The sequence below is a fragment of the Dendrobates tinctorius genome, unplaced genomic scaffold (genome assembly GCF_039654945.1).
Source record: "Dendrobates tinctorius isolate UK_male_01 unplaced genomic scaffold, ASM3965494v1 ptg000192l, whole genome shotgun sequence".
NCBI lineage: Eukaryota > Metazoa > Chordata > Amphibia > Anura > Dendrobatidae > Dendrobates > Dendrobates tinctorius.
This window is the reverse complement of record NW_027361859.1, coordinates 9447646-9467420: the sequence shown is the minus strand read 5'-3', so window position 1 is coordinate 9467420 and position 19775 is coordinate 9447646. Positions and strand designations below refer to the sequence as shown.

Here is a 19775-nt window from a genome sequence, read left to right as displayed (position 1 = left end):
GTTCGCTTGTGTCTCCTTCATGTTATAGTGAATAGGAGCGATTGTGGGAGGGATCACAAGAAGACCCATGTGACAGCAGCTGCCTATAGTCACCATCCCCACTGTAGTGGTCAGATAGCCCCTTCTCCATTCTTAGTCATTCTCAGTATTCCACTTCCATTGTGCTCATTAAATCACCTCTGAACAACTCTCCGCTGTATAACTCTGTCATCATATGCTTGGATATGAGATGTATATAATGCACACATGCTCCTTTCCCATGTCACAGTCCGAACACGGAGTCATGTCTCTGACCCCAGGTGGACACATTGCAGATCTTTATACCACTTGGTTTACCAAGTGGTGCAGCATGTCGGTTGTGTTAGATAACTCTTTTTAGGCATGCACACAATGGTGTAGGATGGGATGCAGGCACTTGGGACATGGCAAGTGTTTTGTACCCTCTAAGAGCACATTTACACAAGCTCCAACAAACATTCCTAGGAACACTTGTTTCCCAATTATCAACTTTTTTTTTTAAATAGGCCACCGAACACCCAACAATCAATGAAATGCTATCATCAGGTGAAATAATTTTTAAAGTGACTGAAAAATCTCCATTCTTAGGCACCATACACATTAGGTCCCTGCACAGGTCAGTGTTTCCAGGATATGTGGTGACAGTGTTCACAGGTACTGAATCATAGAATCGTAGAGTTGGAAGGGACCTCCTGGGCCATCTGGTCCAACCCCCTGCTCAAAGCAGGATTCGCTAAATCATCCCAGTCAGATGTCTGTCCAGCCTCTGTTTGAAGACTTCCATTGAAGGAGAACTCACCACTTCTCGTGGCAGCCTGTTCCACTCATTGATCACTCTAACTACTGGATATACTCTCGCTTATTAAATTTTATGGGGCTGTGCACATGTGCGTGTGTTCGCACGAAGTCCGTGTCCGTGTGACCCACATGTAGATATGTCCCTTTTTTACTGTAACACGGATGTCAATACATCACGTACATATGCACATGTAGATGACATAAAGTGTGACATCTGTATGCCGTCCGTGTGACACGTACTGGAATAGAATTCAGAATAGAAATGACATGTGTAGGTGTTACGCTACATTCACATTAGCGTTCGGGGGCTCTGCGGAGGGCTGCGCACTTCTTCCGTTAAGCCCCGCCTACTTCCGCATACTTCTGCATGCATCCTGCGTACCTATCTTTAACATTGGGAACGCAGGACATGCGGATGTATGCGGATGCGTTGTTTTGACACGCCCGCCGTCCGCACAAAACGCAACTTGTTGCGTTCCCGTGCGGTCGGCAGGCACGTCAAAATGACTCATCCGCATACATCCTCATGTCCTGCGTTCCCAGTGTTAAAGATAGGTACGCAGGATGCATGCAGAAGTATGCGGAAGCAGTGATTTTAGTTTTAACCCTTCACAATCCCCCCTAGATAATTTTTTTTTAACACATATGCAGCATCAGAGGTGCTATCCCAAGCTAGCATCTTGAGGGGTACTGGTCTTCACATGACTGATGCCGTGTTACCAGTCATGGCTGTCGCGGCGCACCCGTCCCCCTGTGTACTGCAATTCACAAATAACAATTTTTGATGACAGTGGTGGAGATCTTATGAAGGTAGCCATGCGCTTGGCTTCAACGTCTTCATCAAGTAGCCTTTTGAGATCGGTGCAGAGAAGAGCATGGGCAACGACGCCTTTGGTATCATTATTAACTGTCTTAGTGCAGAATTTCCTAATACATACAGAAATACACCAAAAAACAAGTTTTAGTAGCACATATACATCAGGGATAGAGGCAGCAATGTGTAACAAGCTTTGTAAGATCCCAGCTATCCAGCCCCCAATTCCCTTAAACCAATTGGCTGGATTGAGAAAGGAGAAAGTGTCAGACCACCAACTGTCCTTATTATGATCATTGTCTTTATTGTATTGATCTCTGAGTCTTTGAATATCTTCTAACTTTAACTTTTAACTTCTACCAATAATAATATGGAAAATGTGAAAAACCAAAACATTATGCCCCCTTATTTGCTATTGGCTTGTTGGGTGATGAGGAGAACTTGATGGGGACCGTCATACAAGGGTTCTAGTCCGTGCTTTCTGACATGCCTTTTCACGACTACCAAATCACCAGGCTTCAGGTTATGACAGGTATCGGTTTCTGCTGAATCTGGAAGAGAAGAAACTAGAGCATGGGTGTTACAAGATTTTTACGAAGCTGAATAACATATTGAACAGCACGGTCAGTTTCTTCTGATAACTGCTAAGGCTGGAAATTTGCAATTGGGGGCCTAGTACCAAACAATATCTCATATGGGGACAGGTCATGTTTTTGCAATAGGGGTAGTACGGATGTGCTAAAGTACAATGGGTAAGAGCTCGGGCCAGGGAGCCGTAGACTCCTGCATCATTTTGGTCAATTGTCCCTTCAGTGTGCCTTTCAGCCTCCGGGGCAGAGGCGTCCGTGTTCGGGGTCCCCACATTGGGCAGCCAGTTGATAGGGAGAGGATTAAATTAACCCTTCATGGTTGATCCAGTGATTTCCAAATTAACCCCTCAAAGTCACTTCAAATGTGAGGTGGTCCCTAAAAAAAATTGTTTTGTAAATTTTGTTGGAAAAATGAGAAATCGCTGGTCAACTTTTAACCCTTATAACTTCCTAACAAAAATATTATGTTTTAAAAATTGTGCTGATGTAAAGTAGACATGTGAGAAATGTTATTTATTAACTATTTTGAGTGACATGACTCTCTGTATATGGGCACGGGACTATGGGATGGAGGATAATTATAATTTGTTATAACTAACCACAGTTAGTTACTTTGCCCGGGCAGCGCCGGGCTCTTCAGCTAGTCATAAATAAATGCAAGTCTTATTGAAGAAATTTCACCACTAACATGAAGTACAATATGTCACGAAAAAACATTTTCAGAATCAGCGTGATGCGTTGAAGCATTTCAGAGTTATTACCACAAAAAATGACACTGGTCAGAATTGTAAAATGTGGCCTGGTTATTAAAGTGAACATGTACCTGTCAGCAGGATTATGCGCAGTAACCTACAGACAGTGTCAGGTCAGTGCCCTTATACTGATTACTATTGTGAAGGGTTAAAACTAAAATCAAAGCTCGTTTCATTTTCTCCGTTCTCTGAAGGTTTCGTTTCTCCATTTCTGTTGCTTTAAGATAAATTTTTTGTAATTGGGATGAAAAGTTCAGGCTGTCATGAAACCAGATTGTTCCTCATCAGGTGCAAGATAAGGGACCCGGGGGTGTAATACTCTGAAGAATATGCCATTATACTACTTTCTATGCTATGTAAATACGGACATATATGCAGTTTCTGGTTTTCTTGCAATATTTTTGGCTTATAAAGTGAAATGATGCTATTGGCAGTTGGGAACTTTGCATAATAAGCAAAATATTATAAAAGAAGTGACTAAAATAAAGGGGACTAGTGGTCTGTCTTGATCCTCCCGAACAGAGACCCCCGTGTCCGTGTGGTCATTTGAGTTGCTAGCAACGCCCTGTAGATTAATTTGGAAATCACTGGATCAACCGTGAAGGGTTAATTTAATTCTCCCTATCAGCTGGCTGCCCAACGTGGGGACCCCGAACAGGGACTCCTCTGCCCCTGGAGGACAACAAGACAAAGGACCCTCGGACCGGACACAGGTGCTGGAAAATTGGGACTGATCATCCCCCACGACAACCACGGTAAGTTGGCAGTTATACTGTTCAGACTGACCGTTTTGGTGTGGTTTTCCTGTGCGTGTTTCTGCAAAGAGGATCTGAGGTTTGTCCCCGATGGTGGGGTAATTCTTGGGTGGAATCATATAGAGGTGCAGTCCCGTTGGTGGCCCAGTGCTCGAACCGTACCTCATGAGGGATGGACACCCCGGATTGACCAGTGATTGTGACTCTCTTTATAGTCAAAATATCCTGAAATCCTGATCACTGTTAGTATCGGGCGTGGTGAGGTGATCGAAGATTGGGTAGGATACGTAACTCAGGAATATATGTATATATAACCAGAGGTGTCCGGAGGAATAGTCTGAGACGCCCTCCTCCTTTCACTGAGTACCGCGTTGAATTTTGGGCTTCCCAGAGGGGGTTGACCCTGTAGAACAGAGACTGATACGGCCACAAGGTACTGGACCCGTAGAAGCGAGTAATCGCGAAACGGCCGTTGTCCGGCACCTCCCTCCCCTAGCATTCCTCTAACGTCCTGCATGTCCACACATTTCATGGAATTTATGTGAAATAAAGACGCACAGTTTTTCAGCTATATCGGTGAGTGCTGCATATTTCTTCTTTTTTCGCTTCACATTGAAATATTCATGTTTTTTCATGCAAGCACCTCCATTTTTTGACTGAATCATATGCCGCAATACTTCAGATAAATAGCTCCGTCTGGTAATGTGGTGATTTGTGTGCCCTAGTATGCCGTTCATCTGTTTGCTCTTTGCTGGGATCATTCAACTTTAATAATTTGTTCAAAGATCTTTCCTGGTATAGAAGTCAGACTCACCGGCCTATAGTTGCCTGGGTCCACCTTCTTCCCCTTTTTGAAGATAGGAAAAACATTTGCTCTTCTCCAGTCTTCTGGGACTTCATCCTGTTCTCCAAGAATTTTCAAAGATTATGGAGAGGGGTTCAAAAATTTCTTCTGCTATCTCCTTCAGTACTCTGGGGTGTAATTCATCTGGACCTGGAGACTTGAATTCATTTAGGTTAGCTAAGTGTTTCCTCACTATCTTTCTGTTTATAGATATCCTGGATTCTTCTATTCCCTTAATAAGACAGTGAAGAACAGTTGTTACATTTCCTTTCTGAGAGAAAACAGATGCAAAAGAGGAATTTAAAAGTTCGGCTGTTGTGAGCTCATTTTCGGGTTTGCCTCTGGCTTCTGGAGAGAGTTATGGAGCTGGTTGTGCTGACAGAGGAGTAGTGAGTTCTCTATCTGGACTCCCTCTGTTGGTGAAGGGAGGTAATGAAGCTGATCTAAATGGCAGAGACCGGCCACCTGAGGTAGAGGACTGTGATTGGACATCAGGAATTTCTAATTGGATTTAAGGCAGCTGACTCCCTAGTTTCTTGATGGTGATTTCTCCTGACTGGCTTCTGGTTTCCAGTTTGGTTCCTGCCTGCTTAAAGCTAAGTTTTCTCTGCTATTGTTCATATGAGTTTTTGTCTGGTTTGCTTAGTTTTTGTGTTCAGCCAGCCCTGGCTGGGACTGGGCTGAATCCCCATTTTGTCTCTGATCAGTTGATCTGTTTTGCTCTGTCTTCAGAATATACCTGAGTGCTGATATAGGGAATTGAAGTCTAGCGACTTCAGGGCTTTTTTCTATCTGACGTGTTGGACATTTTTTGGCAGGTTTTTTGCGTGATTGCAGACAGCAGCTTTTCTTTCCTGTCCTTTCTAGTTAGTGAGGGCCCCATCGTTTGCTCAGCCTAACTTTCTATCTGTGTTTGTGTTTTCATCTTGTTTCACCGACAATACATGTTGGGGGCTGTCTATTGCTTTGGGGTCTGCTCTGGGGCAGTTTAGATTTTCCCTTTCTTTTTTTAGACTTATTTAGTTCTCCGGCCGTGACGAGGCATCTAGGACCACCGTAGACACGCTCCACGGCTACTGCTAGTTGTGTGTATAGGATCAGGGGTCTGCAATCTGCTAGTTACCAACCTCTCCGGTTTTCTGGGCTTAGCTTGCTTTTTTTGTTTTTTCCTCCTCGGTGACTCATTCATAACATTCAGCCTTCTCAACATCCTGTCTTACCATTTCATCATTTTCATCCTGTAAAAATCCTATAGCATCTTTGACTGTTCTTTTACTTTTGACATATCCCCAAAATCCATTATTATTGCTTTTGACATCTCTTGCAAGCCTCAATTCATTGTCAGCTTTAGATAATCTGATTTGTGCCCTGCAGGTTCTGCAGACAGCATTACATTCTTCTTTAGATATGCCTCCCTTTTTCCATTTTATAAACATTTTTTATTTCCTTTTTAGCATGTGCTTAAGTTCTGTGTTCATCCATCCTGGTTTCCTTAAATGCTTCCTATTCCCTCTTTTCGGAATTGTTAACAATTGCGCTTTGAGAATTTCATTTTTCAAAATTTCCCATCCTTCCTGGACATTTTTGTCTTTAAGGATATCAAGCCATTGGATCCCTCCAATTCTCTTCCTTAATCCCTTAAAATCTTACTTTCTGAAATCTAACCTTGACGTCTGTGTCTTCACAGGTCTTCCTCCTCTAGTTATCCAAAATTCTAAAATAGCATGGTCGCTACCTCCTAGGGTCCCAGCCACTTTTACCTCCGCAACCATTTCCTCCCTGTTTATAAGGATTAGATCCAAGGTAGCAGTTCCCCTTGTTTTCTCCCCTACCTTTTGGAAGATAAAGTAGTCAGCAAGAGAGGATAAAAATTTCCTTGACCTGTTAGTTTTTCCTGAGAGAGATTCCCAACAAATGTCTGGATAGTTGAAATCTCCCATGACAACTATGTCATATTTTTTGGAGAACTTGGCCATTTGATGCATAAAGAGTTCATCCATATCTTCAGCTTGCACAGGCGGCCTGCAGTAAATGCCTACAATGGTGTCCTTTCCATTGTTCTGTCCTTGTATTCTTACCCAAACAGTTTCCACAGAACTCCCAGTCTCTGAAGCTTCAATCTCTGTGCAGATATACGCGTTTCTAACATACAATGCGACACCACCTCCTCGTTTATCAAGTCTGTTTCTTGCAAATAAGTTGTATCCTTCTAGTCTTGTATTCCAATCATGTGTATTGTCCCACCAAGTTTCAGTGATTCCAATTACATTATATTTCATTTCCTGTGTTAGTAGTTCCAATTCTCCTTGTGTGTTGCCCATGCTTTGTGCATTAGTATAGAAACATTTTAGTTTGTGATTGGTTTCTCTTTCTCCAATATTTGTATTAATTAGATTCTTTTGTCTTTGTTCTTCCTTTCCACTTCTAATAGCAGAGTTCTCAATAGCATTTGTCAGGTGTATGGCTTTTTCTGGTCTTTTGCTTCCTTTCCCATGTTGTTCTAGTTTAAAGCTCTCCATATAAGTGTAGCAAGGCGACTTCCAAATACATGTTTTCCAGTCTTCGTAAGGTGCACCCCATCTCTAGCAAGTAGTCGATCGTAAAGGTAATTCACTCCGTGATCCAGAAATCCAGATCGTTGCTGACGGCACCATCGACGTAGCCAGTTGTTCACCTGCAGAATCTTATTCCACCTCCTTGTTCCATGGCCATCCACTGGGAGGATGGAAGAGAAGACCACCTGCGCTCCCAGTTCTTTCACTTTCTTGCCTAAGTTTTCAAAGTCTCTGCAGATGGTTTCCAGGTCGTTTCTTGCGATGTCATTTGTCCCCACATGTAGTAGCAGGAATGGGTAGTCGTCTGTAGGTCTGAAGAGTCCTGATATCCTGTCAGACGCATCTTTAATTTTTGCACCTCAAAGACAGCACATTTCTCTTGAAGTTATATCCGGTCTGCAGATAGCGGCCTCTGTTCCTCTCAACAGGGAATCCCCCATGACCACTCTCCGTTTCTTCTTCACAACATTTTTCTTTCTCCATCCAGGAGGACTCTGAAGGCGTACAAGGTTGCTGTTTGTGGGCAAAGTCTTATCCTGATGTATTTCTTCATCGTTTTCCTGCATGAGAGCCTGGTACTGATTACTGAAAAGTATGGGTGCTGACTGCCTCCTGATCCTCCTGCTTCTCTGGGTCACATGTTTCCATTCCTCTGTTTCTTCATGTGCACTTTGAATTTCTACTCTTTCCGTAACATGAAGAGATAATTCTGCTCTGTCTAAGAACTCTTCACCTTCCTTAATGATCTTCAACGTAGCTAACCTCTCTTCGAGATTTTGCAACTTTTCCTCCAACAGGGACACAATCTTGCATTTGTGGCATGTGACGTTTGTGAACATGTAGCAAGAAATGCAGCTCACCAAATGGCTCCTGGCCTCTTCCATATTGAGATTTCTTATACACGATGAAAGATGAGCCAAGGCACTGGGAATATGCAAATGATCTCCTCAGGACTCTTCCCCTGGTTTTCCGATTTCCTCTTTTTAGCTGCAACGGCCAAAACCCAGTGATCGCTGAGCTCGCGGAGACTCTTCACTTATCCCAGAAGGCACTGGGAATATGCAAATGATCTCCTCAGGACTCTTCCCCTGTAGAAGAAGATAAGTTTGGAATTGTGTGAAGGATCGGTTACTGTTAGTCTTATGATTCAAAGACAAGGAAAGAAATCTGTCAGGAATGCAGAAAAAATATTTTTGATTCTGGGATTTCCTAAGGGCGGGAGGCTACAGCCTACGCTATGGGATGAAGGAGTTAAAAAGAATAAAGGGAGGTTGACTGATGATGGATTACTTAAAAGCGCTGAGGAATTCCGTGGCTTGGCACATGAATTGTATAATGAAGGTTATGTGGAAATTGAAGAGCAAGTGAATTCTGATTGCTTTTATTGCTATGTAGAAGAAGAAAAATTGACTATTATGACAGGGACTGGATGTTTTGTGGTTCAAGTAAGTGACTGTGGTGTGAGAAAGTGATTGATTAAGAAGGAACTGAGATTGAGATTAATGTGTCTGGCAGACAAATAGTTAAAAGTGATGATTTGAAAGAAGAGGTCTCCCTGCTAGATGACAATTGTACAAGGAGACCGGGAGTAGCAGCCCCCACCTTTCCTTTGTTAAATGCTGACGGTACCTATTATCATCCGCCGCCAGCCTTAGTCTCCGCTATACCTAATATTGTTAGTGGTTATGAGTATACTCCCTTCACCCCATCCCAAATAGGCACTTTTTGCAATCAATTACCCGATCCAGAGACTTCCCCCATGGCTTTCTACTGGCAAATGGCAGCAAATCGAGAGTAATGTGCCGACTCCGGACAATGCATTAAAGTAGGAAAGAAAAAAAAGTTTCCAGAAGAAATTAAATTAGAGAGAGGAAAAAAAAAAAAGCAAGCTTGCAGCCAGCAGCTGCTCCAGTAATCCCAGCCCCTCCCTGCCAATCCTTGCCTGCGATGCTGGCGCTGTGGCCGTCTCAGACACTTTCAGTGAGATTGTCAAACCCCCGCTGTTTTAATCGGAGTAGATGGCAAACCCAATAAACATACTCTTACTAAACCTATCCCTGTGGGACCCTTCCCCGAGGTTACTGCTCAGTATGTAATCTCTCCCACATTTCCAGTAAATTTACTGGGGGCAGATTTATTATCACAGTTCCGCTCTGGAATACAATTTCAAAGTGATGGTCAGATGGTTCTTACAATACATAACCCCTATGTAGATGAAGACAGTGAAGAAATCTGTATTTTGCATGTCTTTTCCACAGTTCTGCCACAAGGGGTCCAAAACAGTCCCAACCAGTTTGCAAAAAAATATGAGCGAGTGTCTTTTGCCATTGCTGCCACTGTTAGCCTCCTCAAGCATCTGGCAGCACTGAATTGTCGGGTTTCGGCCTCGAGACTTCAGTTCTGCCTTGGTCAAGTGATATTCTTGGGTCACTGTCTCCTTCAGGGTGTCAGACACCTCGCAAAAGAAAGAAAAATAGCTATCAGCTCCCTTTCTTTCCCAAAAGATGAAACTGAACTCCAGCGTTTTCTTGGACTATGCACTTAATGTTGTCAGTGGATACCGGATGCATCCCGCACAATGCAACCCCTTTACAATGCCTTGAAAGATGATATAATGAATTATAAGGAAAGATGGCAGTGATGAGGATTACCTCCAATATGATTGTTCCCAACTTCTGACTGAAGAAACAGCTACTCCATCAAATGCCAATGAGAATCCACTCCCAAATCCCGATCTGGTGTTATACACGGATGGTTCAAGATATGCTGATGAGTTTGGTAGATTCCACACGGGATATGCTGTTACCACAGAGGACACTGTAGTGCACGCAGCTGCACTCCCGCCCTCACAGTCAGCACAAGAAGCAGAACTCCAGGCTCTGTCTACTGCATGTACTTTGGCCAAGAACAGACGGGCTAATATATACACGGACTCACGGTATGCATTTGGTATTGCTCACGATTTGGGGGCTCTATGGGCCAATCGAGGGTTTATTACTACTGCCGGAACCCCAGTGAAAAATGCTGAAGCTGTTAAAACCCTCATGGACTCGATCAAATTACCTATTCAGGTGGCCATTATCAAAGTTAAGGCGCACGGTCCTAGGAACAGTCCACACACTGTTGGCAATGCATTTGTGGATATGCAAGCAAAAGCCGCTGCTCTCTTACCCATTGAACCAACCATACCAACTATGGTGACCACACGCTCTCAGCGTAAACAGTTACAAGAAGCATTGACCCTACAAGAACCTGATGACCTACAACAGACTGAAGATTTCTGTCGGACCCCGTGAGACCGCTTAATGACGATGCAGAGAATGTCTCCAAAGGAAGAGGTGAAGCAATGGAAGACTGATGGGGCACGAATGGATAATGGTCTCTGGAAAAAGGACCAACTCGTGTCTCCCTAAGCGGATGTACCCTGCTATTGCCACATGGGCACATGGACCTACGCATCGAGGAAAGAATCAGGCCCTCGCACTGGTGCCAAAATTCTACTGAGCCCCGGGAATTTCCACAGTTTTGACAGCGCTCAACCGTGCCTGTAATATCTGTCAGACTTGTAATCCCGGTCAACTTCAACGTTTACCCCCGAAGCATCTTGCTAAGCCCGACTATCCTTTCCAAAGGCTCCAGGTGGACCATATCACGCTGCCTAAGTCTGGAAGGTATGAATACCGTTTGGTTGTTGACATGTTCTCCAGTTGGCTGGAAGCATTCCCTGTTACCAACATCACCGCAAAAACCACAGCGAAGAAACTGGTGATGGAAGTCATATGCAGATATGGGGTTCCAGAAGCTGTTGAAAGTGATCAAGGTCCGGCCTTTTCTTCTCATGTGTACCAAGAAGTTCTGACAATGCTTGGATCCACTGTAGCCCTACATACTCCGTACCACCCACAATCCAGTGGGAAAGTTGAGAGGCTGAACGGCACACTGAAGGGACAATTGACCAAAATGATGCAGGAAACTATGGCTCCATGGCCAGAGCTCTTACCCATTGTACTATACCACATCCATACTACCCCTATTGCAAAACATGGCCTGTCCCCATATGAGATATTGTTTGGTACTAGGCCCCCAATTGCAAATTTCCAGCCTCAGCAGTTATCAGAAGAAACTGACCGTGCTGTTCAATCTGTTATTCAGCGTCGTAAAAATCTTGCTAACACCCATGCTCTAGTTTCTTCTTCTCTTCCAGATTCAGCAGAAACCTATACCTGTCATAACCTGAAGCCTGGTGATTTGGTAGTCGTGAAAAGACATGTCAGAAAGCATGGACTAGAACCCTTGTATGACGGTCCCCATCAAGTTCTCCTCATCACCCAACAAGCCAATAGCAAATAAGGGGGCATAATGTTTTGGTTTTTCGCATTTTCCATATTATTATTGGTAGAAGTTAAAAGTTAAAGTTAGAAGATATTCAAAGACTCAGAGATCAATACAATAAAGACAATGATCATAATAAGGACAGTTGGTGGTCAGACACTTTCTCCTTTCTCAATCCAGCCAATTGGTTTAAGGGAATTGGGGGCTGGATAGCTGGGATCTTACAAAGCTTGTTGCACATTGCTGCCTGTATCCTTGATGTATATGTGATACTAAAACTTGTTTTTTGGTGTATTTCTGTATGTATTAGGAAATTCTGCACTAAGACAGCTATTGATGATACCAAAGGCGTCGTTGCCCATGCTCTTCTCTGCACCGATCTCAAAAGGCTACTTGATGAAGATGTTGAAGCCAAGCACATGGCTACCTTCAAAAGATCTCCACCACTGTCATCAAAAATTGTTATTTGTGAATTGCAGTATACAGGGGGGATGGGTGCGCCGCGACAGCCATGACTGGTAACACGGCATCAGTCATGTGAAGACCAGTACCCCTCAAGCTGTTAGCTTGGGATAGCACCTCTGATGCTGCATATGTGTTAAAAAATCTATCTAGGTGGGATTGTGAAGGGTTAAAACTAAAATCAAAGCTCAAGTTTCATTTTCTCCATTCTCTGAAGGTTTCGTTTCTCCATTTTTGTTGCTTTAAGATAAATTTTTTGCAATTGGGATGAAAAGTTCAGGCTGTCATGAAACCAGACTGTTCCTCATCAGGTGCAAGATAAGGGACCCGGGGGTGTAATACTTTGAAGACTATGCCATTATACTACTTTCTATGCTATGTAAATACGGACATATATGCAGTTTCCGGTTTTCTTGCAATATTGGCTTATAAAGTGAAATGATGCTATTGGTAGTTGAGAACTTTGCATAATTAAGCAAAATATTATAAAAGAAGTGACTAAAATAAAGGGGACTAGTGACCTGTCTTGATCCTCGCGTACAGAGACCCCTGTCTCCGTGTGGTCATTTGAGTTGCTAGCAACGCCCTGTGGATTAATTTGGAAATCACTGGATGAACCGTGAAGGGTTAATTTAACCTTCTCCCTATCACTATGATACCTGGGGATGAAATCCGTCTTGTGGTTATTGCTAAATCTTTATTTAAAGTTTTGAGTTAATGAGCTTCTCCTGCTTTGGGGTGGCCTGTGGGATGGGCCTATGTGATGCTCTGCTTACATATTCATCCTTATAGGCTTAGGACAGGGCACTGATCCTTCACCTAATTTACATACTGAATGTAATATTGTTTTGAAAAAAAGAAAAAACATTTATCATGCAGGGGCCTGCTACTGCTCAGGTGTGGCCATCATTTCAAAGGATCTAAATTGTTTTTTCTTCAGCAAAATGGCGACAGCTCACACACACAGCACCGATCCATGCGCCAGGCACGCGCGTGGCTCCGCGCACCAAGCATGCGCACGGCTCTGCCCTGTCCACCTCAAACACACGCGGACCCGCTCTGTACATCTACACACACACGGCTCTGCTCCATGCACCTCGTGCACGCACAGATCCGCTCCATACACCTCGTACACGCACGGCTCGGCTCCGTACACCTCATACACAAACTGCTCCTCCCTGTCCACCTCATAAGCACACGGTTCCGCTCCGTACACCTCGTACACACACGACTCCGCTCCGTATACCACGTACACACATGGCTCTGCTCCGTACATCTCATATACACACGGCACAGCTCCATACACACACGGCCCTGCTCCGCACACCTCGTACACAAGCGACTCGGCTCCGTACACAAACGGCTCCACCTTGTCCACCTCATACGCACACGGCTCCGCTCCATACACGTCGTACACACTACACACGACTCTGTGCACCTCGTACACTCACAGCTCCACTCTGTACACCTCACACACGCAACGGCTCGGCTCCGTACACCTTGTACACACACGGCTCTGCCCCGTGCATCTCATACACGCACAGCTCCACTCCGTACACAAGCGGCTCGGCTCCGTACACTTCGTACACAAATGGCTCTGCCCTGTCCAGCTCATATGCAAACGGCTCCTCTCCATCCACCTCGTACACTCACAGCTCCGCTCTGCACACTTCGTACACATGCGGCACGGCTTTGTACACCTCGAACACACGCGGCTCCGCTCCGTACACCTCGTACACACACGGCTCCGCTCCGTACACCTCGAACACACACGGCTCTGCTCCGTACACCTCGTACACACACGGCTCTGCTCCGTACACCTCGTACACACGCGGCTCTGCTTCGTACACCTCGTACACACGCGGCCCCGCTCCGTACACCTCATACACACGTGGCTCTGCTCCATACACCTCGTACACACACGGCTCCGCTCCGTACACCTCGTACACACGCGGCTCTGCTTCGTACACCTCGTACACACGCGGCCCCGCTCCGTACACCTCATACACACGTGCCTCTGCTCCATACACCTCGTACACACACGGCTCCGCTCCGTACACCTCGTACACACACGGCTCCGCTCCGTACACCTCGTACACACGCGGCTCCGCTCCGTACACCTCGTACACACACTGCTCTGCTCCGTACACACACGGCAATGCTCTTTACACCCCGTACACCCACGGCTCCGTTCCGTACACCCCGTACACACACTGCTCTGCTCCGTACACACACGGCAATGCTCTTTACACCCCGTACACACACGGCTCCGTTCCGTACACCCCGTACACACACACGGCTCCGCTCTGTACATCTCGTACACACACGGCTCCGTTCCGTACACCTCGTACACACACACGGCTCCGCTCTGTACATCTCGTACACACACGGCTCTGCTCCGTACACCTCGCACACACACGGCTCCGTTCCGTACACCTCGTACACACACGGCTCTGCTACATCCCCTGTAAACCCCTCCTGTCCCCACTCATAATTCCCCTCATCCAGCACCATGACAACCAGCACAGCAGAGTCCTGCATAGCTGAGGCCCCTGATCATGTGACCCCTGACTCCTCCCCCTGTGACCTCATCACAGGTCCTGTGCGCACAGAGCAGCCATATATGTGGAGTGCGGCTCTGCGGGTGGAGGTAGGTGCTGGAGGGCCCGTTATTCTTTACTAGCTGAGGAGCCCGGCGCTGCCCGGGCATAGTAACTAACTACGGTTAATTATAACAAATTATAATGATAATATCTATATATAAAGCAGAGTGTAGAGCCCCGCCCGCTCCGCATAGCCTCAAACCCTCTCCAAACTACTCCCCCATCATCACACATCATCCCATCAGCCAGAGCCACCGGACTACTACCCCTAATATCCCACATCATTCCGTCAGAGCCACCGGACTACTACCCCTAATATCCCGCGTCATCCCGTCAGAGCCACCGAGCTACTACCCCTAATATCCCACGTCATCCCGTCAGAGCCACCGGACTACTACCCCTACTCCCACAGTACTGCCATTGCCCCCACACACAGTATAATGTTCCCAAAGTACTGTCATCCCCCCACACAATAGAATGTTCCTACATTACTGCCATCCCCACACACAGTGATAAACAAAAATGACAGACCACAAGGCTGAAACAATATGACATCATATATTACGTGTGGATACAGATGAAAAAGGAAACCATTACAATCAGCCCATGGAAAATTAGTGTAGGACACACTGTAATCAATAAGAAACTACAAAAGGAAATCAGTGCATAGATGTCCAAAGTATGGTATAAGATCGCAAATCTTTATTAAATAGCACAGGTAAAAATAGCACAAACCATGGCAAACAAAGGGTGACACAAGAAAAAGCAGAGCTAAGGGATATACAGTGTCAAAATGCTCACTCTACCCATTGTCATAAGTAAACGCCTGGTAGTGTAGATGAATAAGTGTCAAAAATTGTAACAATAAATGTAACAAGCGGACCAGTTAGAAAGCAATAAGGGGTAAAATCCCCAACTGGACGGCCAGATAATAAAAGATGAAGTTACAAGGACACAAAAACATTAGTAAAACATACCAGGGGGGAAGGGGAGAGACACTGGATCCCAAACTCAGCTGACCCCCACACACAGTGTAATGTTCCCCCAGTACAGCCATCCCCCCACAGTATAATCTTCCAACAGTACCATGTCCCCCACACACAGTATAATGCTCCCACAGTACCACCATCCCACAACACATTATAATGTTTCCCAGTACTGCCATCCCTCCACAGAATACAATGTTCCCACAGTACCGTCATCCCCCCACATACTGTATAATGTTCCCACAGTACCGCCATCTCCCAACACAGTATAATGTTCCCACAGTGCCAACATCTCCCCCACACACAGTATAATGTTCCCACAGTACCGTCATCCCCCCACACACAATATGATGTTCCCACAGTACTGTTATCTCCCTTCACACAGTATAATGTTTCCACAGTACTGCCATCCCCCCACACACTGTATAATGTTCACATAGTACCACCATCTCCCCACACAGTATAATGTTCCCACAGTGCCAACATCCCCACCACACATAATATAATGTTCCTACAGTACCGTCATTCCCCCACACATTGCATGATGTTTCCACAGTACCATCATCCTCCCCACACAGTATAATGTTCCCACATTACCGACATCCCCTTGTATTGCCAACTGTTCAGCAATAACGGTTCGGATACGGCTTTAAAGAAGGCACCACTTGGATATGACAGAATTTTATTATACAATGATTAATTTAAATGATAAAACACCAAATTAATGGAATGGCAGATATAATATTACCGTTTTGTTAATTAATTGAATAATTATAGTACATAGAGAAATAAGTATCCATACATTACCAAGTAGTTTTGAAACATCACTTCTCCACTGGAGGGACCACAGTGTCAATGAGAAGGAAAAACTCTGGTCTTTTCATCACAGAAACCGTGCACCCACGATACCTTCTGGGAATGTCCCTTCCCTCGCTGAACCGGGTACACCTTTTTATACACAACACTCCCACATTACAACTGTGCAGTATGTTTAGTCTGTATCAGAATCTTGAATCTGCACAAGACTTCAAGGTCTGTTTGTTATAGACTACTACAATCTTAGTGTGTTTGCACCAACCAGAGATTCGTTTGCCATTAGCATGTCTCTTAACAATAGCACAATGCATCAGGGTTGTTTTGCTACTGTTTATAACCCAGGCTCTGTTTGCCTCTGGTCAACTTGTCAAAGTTGTCTATCACTGTTCAAAGTTCAACATATGTTGCTTATTACAAAGTTAACTCTTCATGCTCATAGCATAACGCTCTAAGATGGTAACATATGGGCAGCATGACTTCCATAATCACCTATTCTAAAAACTGGATACCTATCATAACCCAGGCACACACGCATACATGTCAGATGTGTATCACAATAGGTCCTCGATTATTGATGTCATGCATGACCATATGTTACATGAGACCATAACATTTTGGTCTCTCTTGTCAATCGAGAATCATACTATAATTGAGCACAAGATTTCCTTGTTCAAGCAGGATAAATTTTCATTATCTATTCAGTTGTTATTCCTATTGTCCTAATACACCACACAGAATTAGTTGGAAAGCTCCTTCCCATCAACCACCCCCCAATTGGCAGGGTATAGTAAAGAGAAAGTATTCAGTCAAAGCAAATATCACCTTGTGTGCAAATCAGGATAAGGAATCTTTGAAACACAGAGCTTCAAAGACCACAGAACAATTCCTTGTCTTACGGTATTGACACAGAGCAAACGCTTTGTGTCTCAGTATCAAAGTTCAGCATTAATGATATTACACCATAGTAATATGAAATATAGTGTTTGGATTCAAACAACCATATTTCATATTTGCAATACTTTCCACCCTTGGTCTAATGACCACACTATATCAAAGCATATAAACAATATATTACAATATGTAGGCTATAAGATATCCATATTTTTATTAGCACCACACCCCTACACACAGTATAATGTTCCCACAATACCGCCATCACCCACACAGTATAATGTTCCCACAGTGCCGCCATTTCCCCACACACTTTGTTTAATGTTGCCACAGTACCTTCATCCCCTACACACAGTATAATGTTCCCACAGTACCGCTACACAGTATGATGTACCCAAAGTACCGCCATCCCCCCCCCCCGCAGTATAGTATTTCCACAGTACCTTCTGAGGTCCTGCAGTTGGAATAAGTCCTGAGGTTTTATAGTTGGAATATTCCCTCAGGAAAGTTGTTTTACCTTTGCCTGATCCTCTACATGTATATATCCATGTAGGTGAGCAGGTTTTAATATATTTTGAGGCTTTGTACAGTAGTATACCGAATCAGGATGGTATCGGAGAATAACACATTCCTTAAATTTGAGCAGACACAATGACTTCATGGAGTATCTTCTAAAATTCACTCTTACGCATAACTTCTTTCTTTTTGACAGGAAGTACTTCCTCCAGCTCCGAGGTACTACGATGGGGAACCCCTGTGCCCCCTTGTATACTAACCTATTCCTGGGCTGCTGGGAGGGAACCACAATTTTCAGGGATGATCATAAATGGTGGCATCCATATATTGGGGTATGGTATAGATTTATTGACAACATTTTTAACATCTGGTCAAGGACAAGCGAACAGTTTCTTGACTTTGTCAGGGAGCTCAACATCAATAGAGTGGGCCTTAGATTTACATTGGAGTTTAATTATAACCAGTTGTCTTTCCTGGATATACTAATCAAGAAAGAACACCCATCTACTATAAACCTACAAGCACTAATAGCCTATAGAAGTGGGATAACCAGCATCCCCTTCCCTCTTAAAAAAAAAAAAAATAAAAAAAAGGAATTCCCAAGGGCCAAATTTTACAGTTGAGAAGAAACTGTTCTAATGTCACAGATTTTAATTCACAGGCAATATACATGAACACCAGATGCAGGGAAAAAGGGTACCCACCAAATATTTTGGATTCCGCACCATCGTTTGCAGACAAATGGGAGAGACAAACACTCCTCAATACCTAACCAGTAGACCAATAAAAAAATGCTTTATCACGAGTAATAGGAAGTTATAACAATCAGTGTGACTGTATCTTTAATATCCACAGAAAACACTGGGATGTACTTGTGGTCGACCCAAACCTGAGGGGTGCTCTGGGATCTACTCCCACAATAACTTTCAGAAAAGGTTGGTCAATTAGTTACCGTTTAGTGGGGACTTGGCGAGATAGAAGAATCTGCGGTTTCTTTAGATGTGGAGAATGTTGTACACATAATTGGATGAGACCATGTAAATCTTTCTTGAGTTCCTCCATGGGTAAAACCTTTTTCCAGAGGGATTGTTCCAACTGTAAAACCGCAGGACTTGTATATACGGCCACAAGCACCTGCCCTCTAGATTATGTAGGTAAGATGATGAAGGAGTTTAGGAGGAGGGTGGGGCAGCATTTGGGGGATATTCGCCATGGTCGGTACAACCCATTAGCGAGACGCATGAACAATGTACATTAAGGTGAAACCGAAGATGTCTCCTTTTTTGTCTTTGAGGTGGTTAAACCCAATGTGAGAGGAGGTGATCACAATAGATGTATCCTCAAAAAGAAAAGCACATTTCCTATGCCTGTTTTTTGTGAATACAGCCCCATTCTGGATTTTATACTCTACCCATTGTTACTCAGTTTCCTGTGAATAGGGCTCACATATTGTTGTACTACATCAAGATATCTGAGCTTCTATATCAGAATTATTTCTTACTAGCTGAAGAGCCCAGAAACACTATAGGAGGCAAAGATTGCCAATAGGGTCTTATCTGGTGATAATTTTGAAAAAAACACTTGGTTTGCACTCACCTATTAATCCACAATATTAGAGCATATAGGACTCATTGGAGGCGACAGCCGTTGTAGATCCACAGACCAATTCACTGACCGATTTGAAGTGTCAAATTATAAGAAACGTGGATATTCCCTGCTCTGCTGTAGCAATAACGATCCAAGCATATAGATGATAAAGGATGGTAATTTATTCTCTACGTGTTTCAAAGTCAGTATGACTTCTTCCTCAGCAGATGCATAAGTCTTAGGCATCTCCTGAGGAAGAAGTCATACTGACTTCAAAACGCATTGAGAATAGAGAATAAATTACCATCCTTTATCATCTATATGCTTGGATCGTTATTGCTACAGCAGCACAGAGAATATCCAAGTTTTTTCAAATTTGTAGCTGAAGAGCCCGGCGTTCGCCAGGCATAGCAACTAACTGTGGTTAGTTATAACAAATTATAATGATTATCCTCC

General features: G+C 44.1%; 1 protein-coding gene across 1 annotated transcript in view; it reads left to right on the top strand.

The window, feature by feature from the left end:
- Positions 1–19775, top strand: part of LOC141055866 (uncharacterized) — a 363279-nt gene that overhangs the window by 200666 nt on the left and 142838 nt on the right. The window contains 1 exon segment of the mRNA XM_073552584.1: positions 5655–5658. Coding sequence (XP_073408685.1) covers positions 5655–5658 — 4 coding nt within the window.